The 17,152-nt window shown below is 39.0% G+C and overlaps 1 protein-coding gene across 3 annotated transcripts in view; it reads right to left on the reverse strand.

Moving 5' to 3' along the window:
- Positions 1-16,085, reverse strand: part of arap3 (ArfGAP with RhoGAP domain, ankyrin repeat and PH domain 3) — a 41,448-nt gene extending 25,363 nt beyond the window's left edge. For 2 of the 3 annotated variants that reach the window (XM_065958749.1, XM_065958748.1), the window contains exons 1-2: positions 15,909-16,085; positions 1,074-1,230 (exon numbers count right to left, since the gene is read on the reverse strand). In XM_065958749.1, coding sequence (XP_065814821.1) covers positions 1,074-1,147 — 74 coding nt within the window. In that variant the 5' untranslated portion in view covers positions 1,148-1,230; positions 15,909-16,085. The remainder of the gene's footprint in view (positions 1-1,073; positions 1,231-15,908) is intronic. The other variant, XM_065958750.1, reaches the window with a different exon arrangement.
- Positions 16,086-17,152: the final 1,067 nt, after the last annotated feature.

The raw sequence follows: 17,152 nt of genomic DNA on the forward strand, positions 1-17,152 counted from the left end.
GAAGATGTGACCATCCTGCAGTGCATTGAAGAAACTCAAATAACCAATCACTGGAAACGCACTTGGAATGTAAATGTTTTCTATATATGCTGAGTTGGATTTTTGACTAACGGCTGTCTTTAATCCTCGATTCTGACATTCTAAAGTCTGTTGTTTCTGCAGTAGCACATAAACCCACACTGAGAGGGTTAACTGAACATTTCACAGAGTAAGGATGATTGTAACATGTCAGCTCTGTTGCTGTGCGTGTGTAATGTTTCAACCTGAGTGAACATATAACATCTTTATATCTAGTCTCAAGACTTGCAGATTCCCTCAATTCTTTTAAATCCCGTAAAAACGTACTTTTACAGACTTGCTTTTATGTGACGTCGTCTTCTTAATGTCTTTTCTGACTGGTTTTACTATTTTTTTTTATCTTCTTTTACTTCTTACTGTCCTTTTATTTATGCTCTTATCTTAACTCCTCTTATGTTTTAACTTGGTCATTTCTTATCTTACTTTGTCGATTCATGTTTTATATGTATATATACTTTTTATTTTTATTAATATTATAGTTTTTTTTGATAATTTAATCACTTGTTATTATTTCTTTTTCTGCTCTTACCTTCTTATTGCTGTTATCTTTTGATTTGCTTTTACCTCTTTTAGTTTCTTACATCTTTTTAAATCTTTGCTCCTCTTGGTCTCAGCTCGTCTTGTTGGGTTCTTATGATGGTTCTTATGATGGTTCTTATGATGGTTCTTATGATGGTTCTTATGATGGTTCTTATGATGGTTCTTATAATGGTTCTTATGATGGTTCTTATGATGGTTCTTATGATGGTCGGGTTATATATGTCTGTTGTGTATCGTGCACTTTGGGTTCTTTTCTGTCGAATTTAATTATTTTTAGTATTTTGCATTTGTTTGTTCTTGCTGTTGTTTATGTTCTTCTGTGTTTGGTTTAGTTTGTTCTTGTTTTTGCTGTTTTTCAAAGCACTTTGTAAACCTGTGTTTTTAAAAGGTGCTGTATAAATAAAGTTATTATTATTATTATTATTATTATTAGTATAGTGTGATGTATCTCTGACCTCTCAAGGTGAATCACTGACAGAAGCTTCTCAACCGGCGTGCTTCCATCCAGCGTTGCCATGACGACCAACATGGAGCCTGGACGCAACTCCTCCACATTTAGGAAAAACGGCGGCCATCACTGACCTACAGCGACGACGAAGGCCGACTGTCCATCTGCGGGAGACGAGGGACAGACAGACGGGCAGTTAAGATCTGATTTGATTCTGTAAGCTGCAGCTCCAAACACTGAAACGGTTTTGTTCCTGTTCAAAACACACTCGCAAACTAATCTGCAAAAGACAAACACTTAATGTAAGGCGGCCATTTTTAATGTTATTTATAATAAAGTTTTCTGCAGTTGGCTTGTTCTTTTAGTTAAAACATGACTGAAGATCTGAAGTTTCCTTTTTAAGTTTTTTTTTTACTTTTTGAAACTATTGACAGTGAAAATAAAAGAGATTGTATTAAAGGTATTCATTTAGTGAAAATGTCAACAACAATAGGTAACCATAGCAACTCTGACGCTTCGGGCCGTGTCCCATTATCCCGTGACAGACGGTCTTGACAGATGCTGATAATTTACAGACAGAAGGGACATTTATCTGCGGCAGAGGAGATTTCTGTTTTTACTGCCCTGGGACCATATCAAGGTGACCTTTGACCCTTCAGAGGTCTCTCTCTCTCACACATACACACATACATACACACACACAACCTCCAGCCAACTAAAGCCACAGACTCAAAAAAAAAAAAACATGATGTCAGCACTGGAACACAGCAGCAGGATTGTTTCTCAGCGTCTGCAGCAGGCTGACCTTTGACCTCTCTACAGACTGCCCTGGAGGTTACAGGGATCGGGGGGGGGGGGGGGGCGGGGCAACATGAAATGGGGAGATTGACTAGAAAGATCAGCTGACCCACAAACAGACAGAAGCTGTTTTCACATATGCACTCCTTAAAACTTCTACAAAACCTCAGACAGGCTGAAATCGTTTCTGTCTTTAAATCAACGCGTGTAATTTGACATATTACAGAATAAACAGAGAGTGAAGATGAACATAACGCAGAGTAGAAAAGAGTATGAAGCTGTCCCTAAAGGTGTACGTAGATCGCACCAGTCTTAGGAAATAAACATCATCATCCCCACCTGCTGGCTCACTGGGAATTTTCCTGAATATTTCCTGCTGCATTCACATATTAGCTCACCCTGACTTCACATCAAACATTTACCAGGGGAGCTGGCAGGAAGAACAAGTTCAGGGAAAGTCGAGGTCTAAAACTTTTGTTGACCCTAAATCAAGCAAAGAAGATGAATTGACTTGTTTTGACTGCAGGTTTCAAACGGAGAAGATTGATTGTTGCCTGACAGGTAAGAGTCAGGGTTAAATAAACAAAATGATAATTAAGGTTTGAGTTTAATGTTATTTTTAAAGATGACATCACACTGATACTGGAGAAGTGAGGAAGCTCCCACCCACACACACACACACACACACACACACACACACACACACACACACACACACACACACACACACACACACACACACACACACACACACACACACACACACACACACACACACACACACACACACACACACACACACACACACACACACACACACACACACACACACACACACAGGATGAAGGGAGTGCCTGCTGCAGAGGCAAGGCATGTTGCTTGAGGCTGAGGGGTGGGTGGCTTTCAAAGAATGAAAAACTGTGAAACTGTGTGTGTGTGTGTGTGTGTGTGTGTGTGTGTGTGTGTGTGTGTGTGTGTGTGTGTGTGTGTGCGTGTGTGTGTGTGTGCGTGTGTGTGCGCTTGTGCATGCTTCATTGTGAAGCAGTGATTGTCTAACTCTAGATTTCCTCAAAAAAGTAGGAATGTGTTAAGTTTCACTTTCCGCGAGAGTGTATGTGTGCGTGCGTGATTGAGTGAGTGAGTGAGTGTGTGTGTGAGTGTGTGTGTGTGTGTGTGTGTGTGTGTGTGAGAGTGTGTGTGTGTGTGTGTGTGTGTCAGCTTATTGCTGACTGCAGCTCTCACTTTTGATCTCGATCATCCAGAGTTGAGGTAGAAAAGTCAGAAACACAAAACTTTGTTCACATGACAAAAAACAACCAAACCTGACGTTTAAGAAGTTAAAACCAACAAATGTTTGATGTTCTTACTGAAAAAAATCACCAAAACTGTTTATCAATTTGGCGACTAGTTTTCCTTTAATTGATGACTTGAATAATGGTCGCAATAATAAGTGAGAAGTGTTCAGTGTAGACATTGTATCATTGCGTGATTGAAACCAGCAGTGAACGTCAGCTGTGGTCAAAGACAGTCTGAAACATGAACACACTTCTGTATGAAACATTAATATAAGTTAAAAAATATATATTTCAGTGTTCAGTCAAATGATCTGAAACAGCAGGAGGAAGAGGAGCCAAAGAGAGAAAAAACTACAATCATGGCCGACACCAAAACAACACTGAGAGTGAATTTCACAATGCAGCCGTTGACAGCTCCATAAATTGTGCATCAGATGTGCCAACCATCTGCTGATTCCATGGTCTAATAATATTTGAGCACAAACACGCCCCTTAAATATTTCTGTGCGGAGCAGTTTGCTTTTGTTTTGTCCCCGATTGTGAAGTTGAGTCCTAAACTCCCGCTCTCATGTGGCGCACACCGTAGCTCAAGGCCACGGGAGGGGAAGGGAGACGTCTTCCAGTTTATAGTGCAGTGTAGTCATTACAGATGAAACACAAGTTTCTCTTTTGAAAGCTAAGCTCCCTCTCTTTAAAGAGCGAGGGCAGCTCAACCCAATTAAAAAAATACTCCAACACCAGTCCTGTGTTACAGCATCAGACCATTTCCACACATGTGGACAGAGTGTGTGCGGTGAGTCTCTGAACTGATTTAACCCCTGAATCGAATAAGTGTTATTTACAGTCTTAATCAAATGGTTGTAAGTCATTCGGAGGTGGAATTGTTTTTGTGATTATGGAAAGTTTGAGCCGGTGTTTGTGAATAAGACCCCGTTTGCTCTGCAGCTCTGTATCGGTTTAGCAGGCGCAAAAAGCCATGCAATCCTTTAGTGAATCAGGTCCTGAATGTTACAGCAGAGTAAAAATAACTGCTGGACACACACAAAGGTCAGCAGCATGGAGACAAAAGAGGAGGAGGAGGAAGTGAGTCACAGCAACTTCCTCCTGTCGACCTTTTTCCTCCTCCAAACTTCAGAAAACCTGCAGCTGCTTCCAGATCAGCTCAGAGCACCTGATTTATAAAAAGTGCAGACTGAACACCTGAGACAGTCAGAGTCAGAGATGTGCATCAAAACCTCTTAAAACAGACACTATTCTGAAGTCGTAAAATCAGATCCATGAGTCTAAATTCAGGATTAGAATAATAAATGTCAACACAATTAGAATAGAATAGAACAGAATGACTTTATTGATCCCAAACTGGGAAATTGTGGAAATTGTATCTCTTCATCTGGAGTTTGTTTTATTAGCTTTGGTACCCTTCAATACTATTGATTATTAAAATAACAGCTTGTACTGTTTTAAAACTTAAAAACAATCAAATATTTTGAATACCTTAATTCATAGAAAGTGTGATATTACTTTGAATGTCTTTTAAAAAAGGGGCTTTTAACAAAAATGTACTTACTATATATCAACATTCAACTCATCAGAGTGTCTTTTAGTACAACTAAACCCTGAACAAGACATTTTTCAGGCTGCCATGGCAGCACCTTGTCAATCACAGGTCTGACCTAACTCCTCCCCTGTTTCTGGTCTGGATGACTCTAAATGGGACCTTAATTTACTAAATGAACATCATGCTGTATTAAAGAAGACTTAAAGCAAGATAATGAGATCATAAACATATAATTAAAATGTTTACTGAGAGAATAAATCCAGTGACAAGTGGGAACATTTTATCATAGACCTCTATACGAGCAGACTGATTTTTGCCCCCTGCTAGACTTCAGAGAGGATGCAGGTCTAAGACAGTTCTGTATTGGCTTCACTTTGGAAACTAAGAAGATAACATCAGCTTCTTATTTACTGACTCAGACTGCTAGGAGAGCTCTTATTGGCTTGGACTTCTGGGAGCTCTCTGATTGGCTCAGACTTCAGACTCTGTGGATTTGATGGTTTTTCTGAGTTACAGTAATTGAGTCTGACTTCATGGTCACACAGAAAACGACGACACACTAACAAACAAGCTGTAGTTGTGTATGCTTCTGTATGTGTCAAAGCACTTTGTTAACCCGTGTTTTTAAAAGTGCTATACAAATAAAGTTATTGTTATTATTATAATAATAATAAAGAGTGACGAGTAAGATAGTTAACATCCTCTTATTCAAAATCATTCCTGTGATTCTTACAGATTTGTTTCCCAAAGATCCCAAAGAGGAGGACAGCTTACTGATCAGACTCACAGAGTCAGCTGTGTGTAAATAAGACTGAAGAGGAGGGTAAGTCACTCATGTTAGTCAGGGAGCGTTCCCATGAAGACGATGAGTCAATAAATCACTTCACATCTGCAGGAATGAAGAACTCTATTGTCATTAAATTCACAATCTCGACTGCATGCAGAGACTTCCTCTCCTTCTGCACATAAACAGGTCATTCTGTTTTTTTAAAGAGCGTCAAATGTGACACAATGAAACTCTGATCAGAGAGAACGCAGATGTCTGCAGGGAGAATCTACTCAGAGAGAAAAGGAGCTCTGTGGAGGAGGAGGAGGAGGAGGAGGAGGAGGAGGAGGAGGTCCAGGCTGAGAGTGAGGAAGGAAGCTGGTGAGGGCTGACGATAAAGAACGAGGGGAGAACAGACACACAGCAGACAAAAAAACAGAGAGTTGGGAGAAGAGCCTTTGAGCTCTTTGTGCCCTGAGCTGTGTCTGACAGGCAAGCAGACACACTTATATCACTAATAATACTGTAGATATCCATGATGAGCATTTCTCCAGGTCAAACCTGTATTCCCAATTATTCTCAGAGTATGAGGATATTCCTAATAACTTTATGGATATCTGAAATCTGAAATCAAGTAATCATATTCTGAAAGAGTCCTACAAAAATAGTTTGAGATGAGCTCCAACAGTGAAATCCTGTTTCATATGAATGTCAGAGGAATTATAAATCGACAATCACATAAATAATACTTCACATTCTTACCTTTTCCTGATTATAACAACTAACTTAGAATGAATACTCTCTGCAGCTCTGTGACTTTCTTAACAATGAACCAAAGGGTTTGAGACAGAACATCAGGATGTCTAAACATCCATCCAGACCGCTAACATCTGATCACAAAGACAAATAAAGACTTACATAACAAGAACATGTACATTACATTACTCCTCCTTTAGCTCTGTGCTGTGTTTGTAATCAGCTCTTTGGATCTGCAGCCGAACAAAACACAGGATACAGCTGTCCTTCAAACTGCTGCAGAGGAAACACACACACACACACACACACACACACACACACACACACACACACACACACTTTCAGAACATCATGCTGCTTTGTCTGAAAAGCAACATGATGATCAGTGAGATCATCACCTATTTTTTCCTTTAACACCTTTTTGTGAAACAGTTAAATACTATTTTAACCACATGTTTGATTGTTCTGTTTAGGTCAGCAGTTTTGTGCATGAATACTGTACAGTTTGGAGCATAATCACATCACGGTTAACGCAGTAACACTTACAGCCTATATACTCTTGTTTTAATCAATGTAGTCTGGTGTGAATGTAGAGAGTGATGGAACAGCTGTTTGGGCTTATATAATCATCTTCCTCTTGAACAGAAAGGTCGACCTCTGGGGATCCTTTCTGTAATGTTGTGTCTTTGACACTTAACAACAACAACCTGAGCCTGTCAGTGACAAAAACAACTTTTAGTGGACACACTTTGATCCATCAAGGACTATGTTGCCGAAATGACTTTCTGTTTCACTGCTGCAGGCTGAACTAATCGAGACTGGAGACATCCGGAAACGTTCGGACCTCAGATTTACAAACTCTTAAAGGTGTTGAAAAAAGAGAGGAACATATTTTACACATGTGAAAGAGATCTCCCTGTGATTTATGTTTAAGTACGTATCAGGAGGACAATAGTATATTTGAGTGTATAATATCAAAGGAACAAAATGTCTTTGTACTACAGAACATGAAACAGATTAAAGCTGAACTAAGCCCCGCCCACCCCACCCTTTCCTCTGCCGGTCCTTCCTCTCAACTTCAGAATCTCCATCATCTTCACCATCACCATCATGATCCGAGTGTGGATGAACTTTTCCTGCTGCTTCCAACTACTTGAGACTGATCAGGTCCCAGTTTGATGACCTGATAGAATCAGAACCAGGATTTCTCTGTTGGACACCAACGACCAGCGTTCTGTTTCAGCTATACTGTCCGGTTCTTCTGAGTGACAGTTTCACTTTATCTAACAAGTCACACTGAAGTGGGATGAAATCTGTCTTCCTACAGCGCTGCGAAGCGACCAGACACCAGACTTCATTCTGAGAAAAGCTCATTTTACTGCCTGTTCTCCTTTTCTGTTCCTCATTCTTACACGTCAGCTGAACTCCGTCTGACTACAGCTACCGCTCTGAACCCAAATCAACAGATTTTACTGAGATTTAATTACAATGAATAATAATAATAATAATAATAATAAAGTTTATTTATAAAGCACTTACCAAAACCAACGTCACAAACTGCTTTACAGAAAAGAGAAAAAATCCCAACAGTCAAATACACAACAATAAAATCCTATTAAAAGCAGCGATCATCCAATTAACAGAGAAAAAGAGAAACAGCCGAGACAAAGATTGGCTAAAGTTAACAGTAAAACAAATAGAACATCCTGGATGAAACAAGGATTATAAGAAGGCCTTACGATAAAAATGTGTTTTTAAAAGTGATTTAAAAGAAGATACTGAGAAACAGGCTGAAAGGATGCTGGAATAACTGCATCATGGTGAGGGTTTTTTTTTTTAGTTTGAAATTCATGAATTGTCAAGAAAACAATTTAAAATGCTTGTTTTTTTTTTTTTAATGAGGTTTAATTTAACATCTCATCCCTTATAGACACAGTGACTGTGAGTGACACAAAGGTCTGGCTTAAGTTACATTTTTGATTCCAAGTCTGGAGTTAAAAGAATGAACACTGCTCGTTACTTAATCATCTCTGCAAACACTCAAATATAAAGTTAATGTTGTTGCATTCAGCCTCACAAACACATTTAACAACATGTCTGCATGTACTTTAAATCAACAGTCTCCATCAGCTGCACTCATCTGACACACACACACACACACACACACACACACACACACACACACACACACACACACACACACACACACACACACACACACACACACACACACACACACACACACACACACACACACACACACACACACACACACACACACACACACACACACAGCTCTCTGTGAGCAGCATTGTCTCCTGAGAGCGAAAGAGTGGGTAGTAGACAGGAAGGAGGAGAGGAAAAGAGTGACCTTCATTCTTCACCTCCACCGAGGATGGAGAGAGAGAGAGAGAGAGAGGATGGGTGAGGGAGAGAGAGTGCAGGGAGGAGAAAATACCATAAAGAAAGAAAGAGAGAGAGGAGGGGGGCAAGCTTTAAAAAAAAAAAAGTAAAAGACAAGGGAAAGTAGAGCGAGAGTAAAGTTGGGACAAATGAAAAAGAAGTGGGAGAGAGTGAGAGAGGGTGGGCGAGCGAGCAGTATAATAACAGTGAGGCTCTATTGTGATGAACAGAGGGCTGATTGTTCAGAGCTGTGACTGGAACCACACACTGAGGCTCACTGGGAACACTGGGACGTTACAGTCAACATGTGAGCAGACATCAGATCTGAATCCAACATATACAGACACATGGTGGTGCGTTCAGGTGCTGTGGGAGCCTAGCAGAAGTTTAAAATATCCAAACTTCACATCAGCACTTAAACACACCGCACTCTCATAAAAACACAAACGTAACTGTGGGTCATCTCTTCTGACAGCAACCTGCCTGATTACACAATCTATACAATCTAAGGTCAGCAGAGTTTTCAACATTCACAACGATACAATCTCTGCTATTTCAGTAAGTGTACAATTTAAACAGTGAGCTGGAGTGTTTGTTTATAATATTTGTAAATTAAAAGCAAGAAATTACCAAATAATGGACGTCTAGGATTTCTGTTTTTGTTACTGTGGTATCAAACGAGGGTCAATATCGTTACATTTTTTACTAAAGTCATATCAAAGTTTAAGATTGTTGTATATTGACAACCTTATAAACCTTGATATTAATGTATATTTTTGATTAAATATGAGAGGCAGAGGTGTCAGATGTATTCACATTGATTTCTCAGAAGTATAGATACTACGGTTTAAAAAGACTTCTGTAGAAGTTGAAGTATCAACTCAAGCTGTGTAAAAGTACTGGTATCAAAACTACTTAAAGTATAAAAGTAAAAGTCATGTAAGAGGAAAAAAATGCCATTAAGGACAAAAGCTTAGGCCGCACCACAGCGTGTAGGAATGGTTTATGTTTATACTTCTCATCCAACCACAATCAAATTCACTCTATCCGGATGGCACGATTTATCTGGATAGGTTTTGTTTTTTTGTTTTTTTTTGTGTTTTTTTGAATGATGACAAGCCGGAATAAAAACAAGCTGAAATGAAAACGGAGTGACGAGGCTATTTTTTTAAATGTAAGGAGTAGAAGTAAAAAGTCAGCTGAAAAATAATTACTCCAGTAAAGTATAGATACCCAAAATTTCTACTTAAGTAAGGTAACAAAGTATTTGTACTTTGTTATATATACTACATATACTACATACTTGACACCTCTGATAAGAGGATATGAAAGACAACCAAGTTCATAGAAAATGTTCTCTTCCTCCTCTGACTCCTCTGCAGCTCTTTCACACTTAACCTGCTAAATGTGTTTCAAAGTAACTCCAGTTCCACTTGAAAAGGTAGTTTTTGGTCTGCTTTCTTTGGAACTCTGGTGCTCCTTTACAGTATAACGCAACCTCGAATAAACCAGCTACCGCAGGCATGGTCCTCTCTTCCTCCTTTGCTGAACATGTGTTAAAACCTGTAAAAGATGTCATTATCACTAATATCCACTAGCGCTGTGCTCAAAAAATCAATATGGTGGGGCGCTGGTGGCTATTTTCTTCCAAGCGGGCGGTCCAGGTTCGAATCCGGCCTGTGGCTCCTTTCCCGCATGTCATTCCACTCTCTCTCCCTGTTTCCCACTCTATCCACTGTCCTATCTCTCCATTAAAAGCACAAAAAGCCCCCAAAAAATCAATATGGCAATATATCGTCATATGCTCCCTGCAAATATATGTATCAATGCAGATGTTACAGTACTGATATAAGACGATTGAGTAGGGCTGGGAAATTAATCGACATTCAGAACCTCTAATCTAGTCCATGTAGATCATTTTGATTATTTTCAGGGCAGAGTCACGTGACGACACGTCCAATCTGCGACATGCATGGAAGCAATGTCCGTCGTCTGGACACATTTTGTCTTTAGGGAAGACGACGCCGAACAAAAAGAAGTAAAATGTAAACACTGCGGGAAAAAAAACTGTTTGCAAGAAATGCAAGTTATTTATTTTCTACTGTTGTAGAGAAGTTAATTTCTACTTTAAAACTAAAATGTGTCGTTTTCATTTCAAGCTTTGATTTCAGTTCAATAAATAACCACAAAATAGTTCATCAGCACTCCCAGCTCTAATCCAGCTTCAACAGTGGAGCATATTTACAGTAGAGACCTCGTCAGTGGACTATGAGGGCAAAAAACAAAAACGAATTCATCGTTCAACAAACGTAATCGAGGTCAAATGTTCAATTCATTGTGATTTGAGGTCATATTTCCCAGCCCTACAATTGACCTATGGTACAGTTCACAATAACAATCGTATAATAATAATAATAATATCACTCATGACATACAGCGATAGAAAGCTACGTTCCGTGTGCTTCCGACCATGTAAACCATTTCAAGCTTCAACCACCACAGCAGCCACAATCTACACATCTGTCAGACCACCGACAAACAAACAAACAAACCACTGCTTCATGTCTCAACACCAACGAACTCCTTATCTGGGTCAGTGAGGCAGAGTGTTCCAGCTCAGAGCTTTGGATACAGAAAACACAGAAAAACCCTCCAATCAACGTCTGCTGCATGACCAAAGACAACAAAACCACGAGAACAGAGAAACTGTGCGGGCCGCTCCTTTAAATCTGAGCTGATGACTTCACAGTGGTTTGTTTCTGAGAGAAGAAGAAGAAGAGTCCCACATCCTGTTACTGTTCAGGAGAACAGTGTGTGTGTGTGTGTGTGTGTGTGTGATGTAACTGCTGTTATACTGTTAATGATGTGAACTTAACAGACAGAAAATCAGTCACCTCAGTGACATCATCGCAGTGACATCACCAAGAGGAAGTGAAAATACTGATTCAGAACACAACAACAGATGAAGAATTCACAGAAGATCCTGCAGCAGTGTCGGATAACCGCATGTTAAAAATCAATCAAACATCAATCAGTCATTCATGATTGATGTTCCTCCTTGTCAGCTGATTTATTCCCTCAGTAAACATTTTCATGATGACGTAATGGTCTCAATCTGTAGTTTGAATACAGCTTGATCTTCATGAAAATGTCAAATTTACTGTAATATTCATATTTTAAAAAGTTATTATAACATGCAGCAAATCAACCTGTAAGTGTAGGGGACCGAAAATGTAAAGACAATGGTTTTGTGGGTGAAACATAGCAGCAGGTGAAAAGGAGGAAACAAAACACACATTCTAATGTTTGTTTAAATCCTCCAGCGGCTCTGTGCCTTTTTGTTGGGACAAATTATCCGGATAAAGTACGAAAACCTGAAGAGTTTTAAGTGACACACTTGATTTTCCGGACATCCGACCTTGATGCTGCAGTGCTGCGTTAAACTTCTTGAAATAAGATTTGATCTCCACTTGAAAAAGAGAGCAAAGGGTCAGGAGGATCTTCACTGAAAAGGGATTCAGAATGGTGACATTAGTGCCAAAGAAAGATTGAGAGGTACTTCTTTGTAGACTTCTTCTCTCAAATTACAGCAGACAAAGATCAGAGAAGCATCAGAACGTCACAGACTGTTTCAGACTGAGAGAGAGAGACCTGATATGAAATGATACAATATCTTTTATTTAACGATAAGTACAGAGGCTCAAACTTCAGAGCTTCAGGAATATTTTCACCCAAATGCTTTGTCCAAGTTGAGCTAAGAGCTTGTTCGCCTGCAGCTTTTGACCATTAAAAACAATAAATGACCCGCTACTGGGTGCCAAGGACTTTTATTTTTGTTGCCATGGTATCAAAAAGGTATTTATATTGTTTGATTTTTTTTATCAGAATCATGTTGAATTTAAATTCTGATATAGTCACAAACCTTCACAAAAACTGCAGTTAAACAAAATGAAGCTGCAAAAGGAGAAGAAGAACACGAAGAACAAGACGGAGGAGAAAAAAGAAGAAGTAAAGGAGAGACAAAGAATTCCTCCTGAGGATTATTCAGTCTTATTGTAAAGCTTCAGCTGTAACAGGAAGACGAGTTTCCTCTTTACAGGATGTTTGTGTTGCCTGTGAATGCCACGCCTGCTGCTCTCTCAGCATCAGGACTGTTTCAGGTTTGACCACACCAACACTGTGTTCGAATGTGAGCACAGAACCAAGAACAATATCTACTCTCCAGTTCAATGAGATTATTGTAAAGGATCAACTTTTTATTAACATTATCGTCTGACTTGTTTCAAACCTTTACAGAGCGACGCTTCTCGGCTCAGACGTCCAACTGTCTTCATAAAACACGGCACACTCGGATTCTAATTCTTCATCACATGATTCATTTTTCACTTTTTTGATTTACAAACGTATTTAAAATCAATGATTTAAACTTCTTTCAACAATTCAAAGTTAAAGCAAAAATGCTTTGGATGAAAATCATCAAAATAATGAAGCTAAATGTAAAAAATAAAAAAACTCATTCTCATTATATGTTTGTTAATTCATTCAGTTCTTAAATGTCAGGGGGAAAAAAATCTATTTTGAAATTATGGCCCGATCGATTTGGGATTTTTGGGTCTGATACAGCTATCGATATTAGGGAGAGAAGAAAATGTGATATCGATATATTGGCTGATATCTTGCTTAGATCTTTCTTTGATCTGTTGAGATAATTATACAGTACATTTAGATGTAAACATTTCTTGCGTGGATCGCTCAAATTGCGGTTATCAAACACTTGTGGAAAAGATGTATGATGAAGACAAGATGGTCACTCAACTGGAGAGTAAATGTGCATGTACTTGTGTCACCGCTTGACTAAAACTGCTAATCTTAAACAATAATACTCAAATGAAAATCTATTTGACTGGTGAATAAATCTAGAATCATCGGCGCATATCTGCAATAATAATTAGCCGATAATGATAGTCACTGGATAAGCAAATATTGGAGGATATTATCGGCTGGCTAATTAATCGCTCTGATTTTTATGCAATGAAAAGTTTCACAGAATCTCAGTTTACAGTCGTAGAGGAGGACTGACACTATTCACAGTTTGATAAGCAGAGGAGAGTAACTTTGTCTTTCTTTAAAAAATGACTCAGTAATATTCATTTATCTTCAAAGCTGTTGATCAGTTGTCACTTAATCCATAAATCATAAATACGTCTTTAAAAAATTTGAAATCAGACCATCTTACTGACAGTCTATAAACCTCTATAATCTCTTTACTCTGATGTTCATTGCACTCAGATGTTTCTGATGGTTAAACTCATGACTCCATCGTTATTGTCAAAGAGGTGTTTGGTTTCTGAATGATGAACAAGCTTTAACTCTGATAGTCGTCATATGTTGTCCTCTAAGAACATGAAAACGGTTGTCTGACTCACACACTCTCTTTAGTATATTCAGCTGTTCAGATGTATCTGTGTCAGCGTGGTGTTGCGGTTTATTCTCATGGACGCGCAGAGAACAGGTCAATAAACAGAACCAAGGAGGTGCGTGCACTCTGACCAAGATGTGTGATCAATGCACAGCGGGTAACAAATGTCTGAGGTCAGGGATAGGTGCAGAAGGGGGACGTTGGTAAAAAAAAGCATGGTAAGATAGACTGTGCAAGAAAACAAGGAGTGCAAAGTAATTGGGGAGTGCCAGCACTGAACTCTGCAGAAAGAGTGTGATCTTCTGCACAGTAATCTCAAGAAGAGCATCCACAATAAACACATCGCTAATGTCTGGATGTAATGTAATGAATAAGAAAAGTATGTTAACAGTTAACCCTTTCTCACTCGGCATGTACACATTTTAACAGCCAGACGTAGTCCTGACTTGAATGATTCAATGTTCTGCAGTCAGATGAAGCAAAAGCTAAATAAGCAAAATAAACGAATAAGCTGCAATAAGATTTGGAATGATGTTGCAGACACATGAAGAACAGCAGAAAGAAGATGAGTTTTTGGGGTATCTGTAGCACATTAAATCATTATCACAATATTGAACAATGTTTTGGCATACTTTCCTTATTTCTGCAGGCCCGATCATAAACATGAGGAGTGATAGAAAAAGATGTCTGACATGTTCAGGTAACAGTTTAAGTCTCTAAACATCAACAAAATATGAGCGAATGAAAACTAAAGCAGATCTGAAAGAGATCTTAAAAGATTCAGTTTGAGAACTTCCACCCTGCTGGGACCACTACGACCAGTCCCACATGGAGCCACAGATCAAACCTTAAATACAGATCCGAAATCCAGACCCCCAATTAACATCCGTATCTAGGTCCTATTCAAGATCCTGTTTCGTCCACAGGGGGCGCCTCAATCGACACAATATGACCTCACAGGATCTTTAATACGGACCCCCAGACAGTCCGAGGACTCGAACCAACAACCTGCAGCTGTCACATCTCTGAACCTGCTACAAACTTAGGTTGCACTAAGGTTGCCAAAAAGTTTGATACTACGATACTCCTTGATGCCTCATGTTTTAAAACATAACAATATGTTATTTTAATGACCAATACAGAAGATTGAAAAAAGAAACTAGGCCTTCATTTATTTCACTGACAGGTGTGTAGAAGAGGAATCATCTGTCTGAAACAAGAAGGAATCTGTCAAAAGTTGCGGTCAAACTCTTGCACACTCAAAATTGCACAAACCGTTGGCAACATTTCTGTACCGAAACATTGTAAATGTTCTATTGCAATCTAGACAGTGCAGGAGTATGCCTGCAGCTTTTGTTATTTAAAACAAAGAATAAATGACCTGACATGGAGCGTCTAGGACACTTCCATTTTTCTTTGATTTTTACTAGAATCATCCCATTGATCAAATTCTGGTATTGGGACAACTCCTACACACACTCACACTCTCATCACGATGTGTCTGAGCTCCAGTTTGCGCCAAAAAGTTGCTCAGTGCGTCACTCAATCAGACTCAGACGCTGCACAGAGACCGAGAAAAAGACCCGGTGTTACGGTTTAAAAAGTGACCGTGTTAACTGGTGACTTTCGGTTAAATGTGTCTGTGGCTCGTGGTCTCGACAGATTTCTGAAGACGGAAAGTTTCCAAACGAATGACATATCTGCTCATTTATTTTTGACACTGTAATAAAACACTAAACAAAGAGTCACTCGGATGTTTGACACCAGTTAACACGGTCACTCTTTACACCGATACACCGGACTAAACTCTGTTTCAATTTGATACCCAGCAGTTAACAGAGTCTCACCTCTGATCCCGTTTGATTCGGTCCCGTTCCTGGTCTGATTCTTAGTCCGATCTGAACCCGTTCCTGGTCCGGTTCCCGGTCTGTGTCTTGGTCTATGTCCCGGTCTGTGCAGGTCCAGTCCCAGTGATTATTCCCGTACAGTCAGGAGCGGCTCAAAGACAGACTGGGAGATCTGACTGGGAGGATACAAACACACAGTAATGTTGCGAAGTCACACATTAACACCTTCTACAGCTTCCGGCTACCCGCTTCAAAATAAAAGCATATAAATCTGGAGAACACGTACTGCTTCCGCTTTCCTCAGAATAAAAAAACATATTTAGGCTATAGACTGATCCTCCATAGTCGTGATAAACGACAGTAATAGTATTGGTTATATGTTTTAGTGAAACAAACGTGAAACACAAAATATCGCAATATATTTTACATTAAATAAAAAATATAGGTTGATCAAATATCCAAGGTTTTAATGAATCACAATCAGGTTTATGCCAAGTAGGCTATGTCTCCCCATTTAAGGAATAAGACTTGGTATTTTTTGTGCAGTAAAACAAAGAACATAAAGGCGGTATTATATATATATATAGGTTCTGATATATGGGATGAATGTAATATTATTTTTAGATATGCATATGTAAGTAGTTTATATATGCCTGTGCATTGAGATGATCTCTCCTGTAGGAAGCACTTTGTAACTGTTTTAAAAAACAAGTACCATTTATTATTTTGATTAATATTATTGTTATTACTATTTTTGTTAAAAAATAATCCACTGCAATTCATCTAGAGTCCACATCAGGCTGTCTTTAATAAGTCAAACATGCTGATGAAACATGTGAATCTAAAGAAACCAGTCAGTCTAAAAGTTTGAGTCCAGCTGGTTTGCTCTGAATCCGGTCAGCTGCTGTTTTAATCTGTAATCTGTAATCCTAAACACATCAACGTTTTATAATCGGAGTCTAAACCCTGAAGTCTGATTTTAATAAACTCTGCTGCTGCTGTTCTGAAAGAGTCTAATGAGGCGAGCCGGAATAATCCGTCACGTCTTTAATCAGACACGTTCAACTGTGAAGAGAGCTTTCAGTATTCCTGAGTTTGTTTGGTCGTTATTTCAGAGAGAGCAGAGACTGAACATAAAGAGTTAGAGAAGTGTTGGTGGAAGTGTGACTTTATGGGAGCTGTAGTTCTTTGTAAAGAACATACAAACTAATCAAACCTCAGTAACAGGTTTGTTTTATTAATAA

Source organism: Labrus bergylta, chromosome 9 (assembly GCF_963930695.1).
Source record: "Labrus bergylta chromosome 9, fLabBer1.1, whole genome shotgun sequence".
Classification (NCBI taxonomy): Eukaryota; Metazoa; Chordata; class Actinopteri; order Labriformes; family Labridae; genus Labrus; species Labrus bergylta.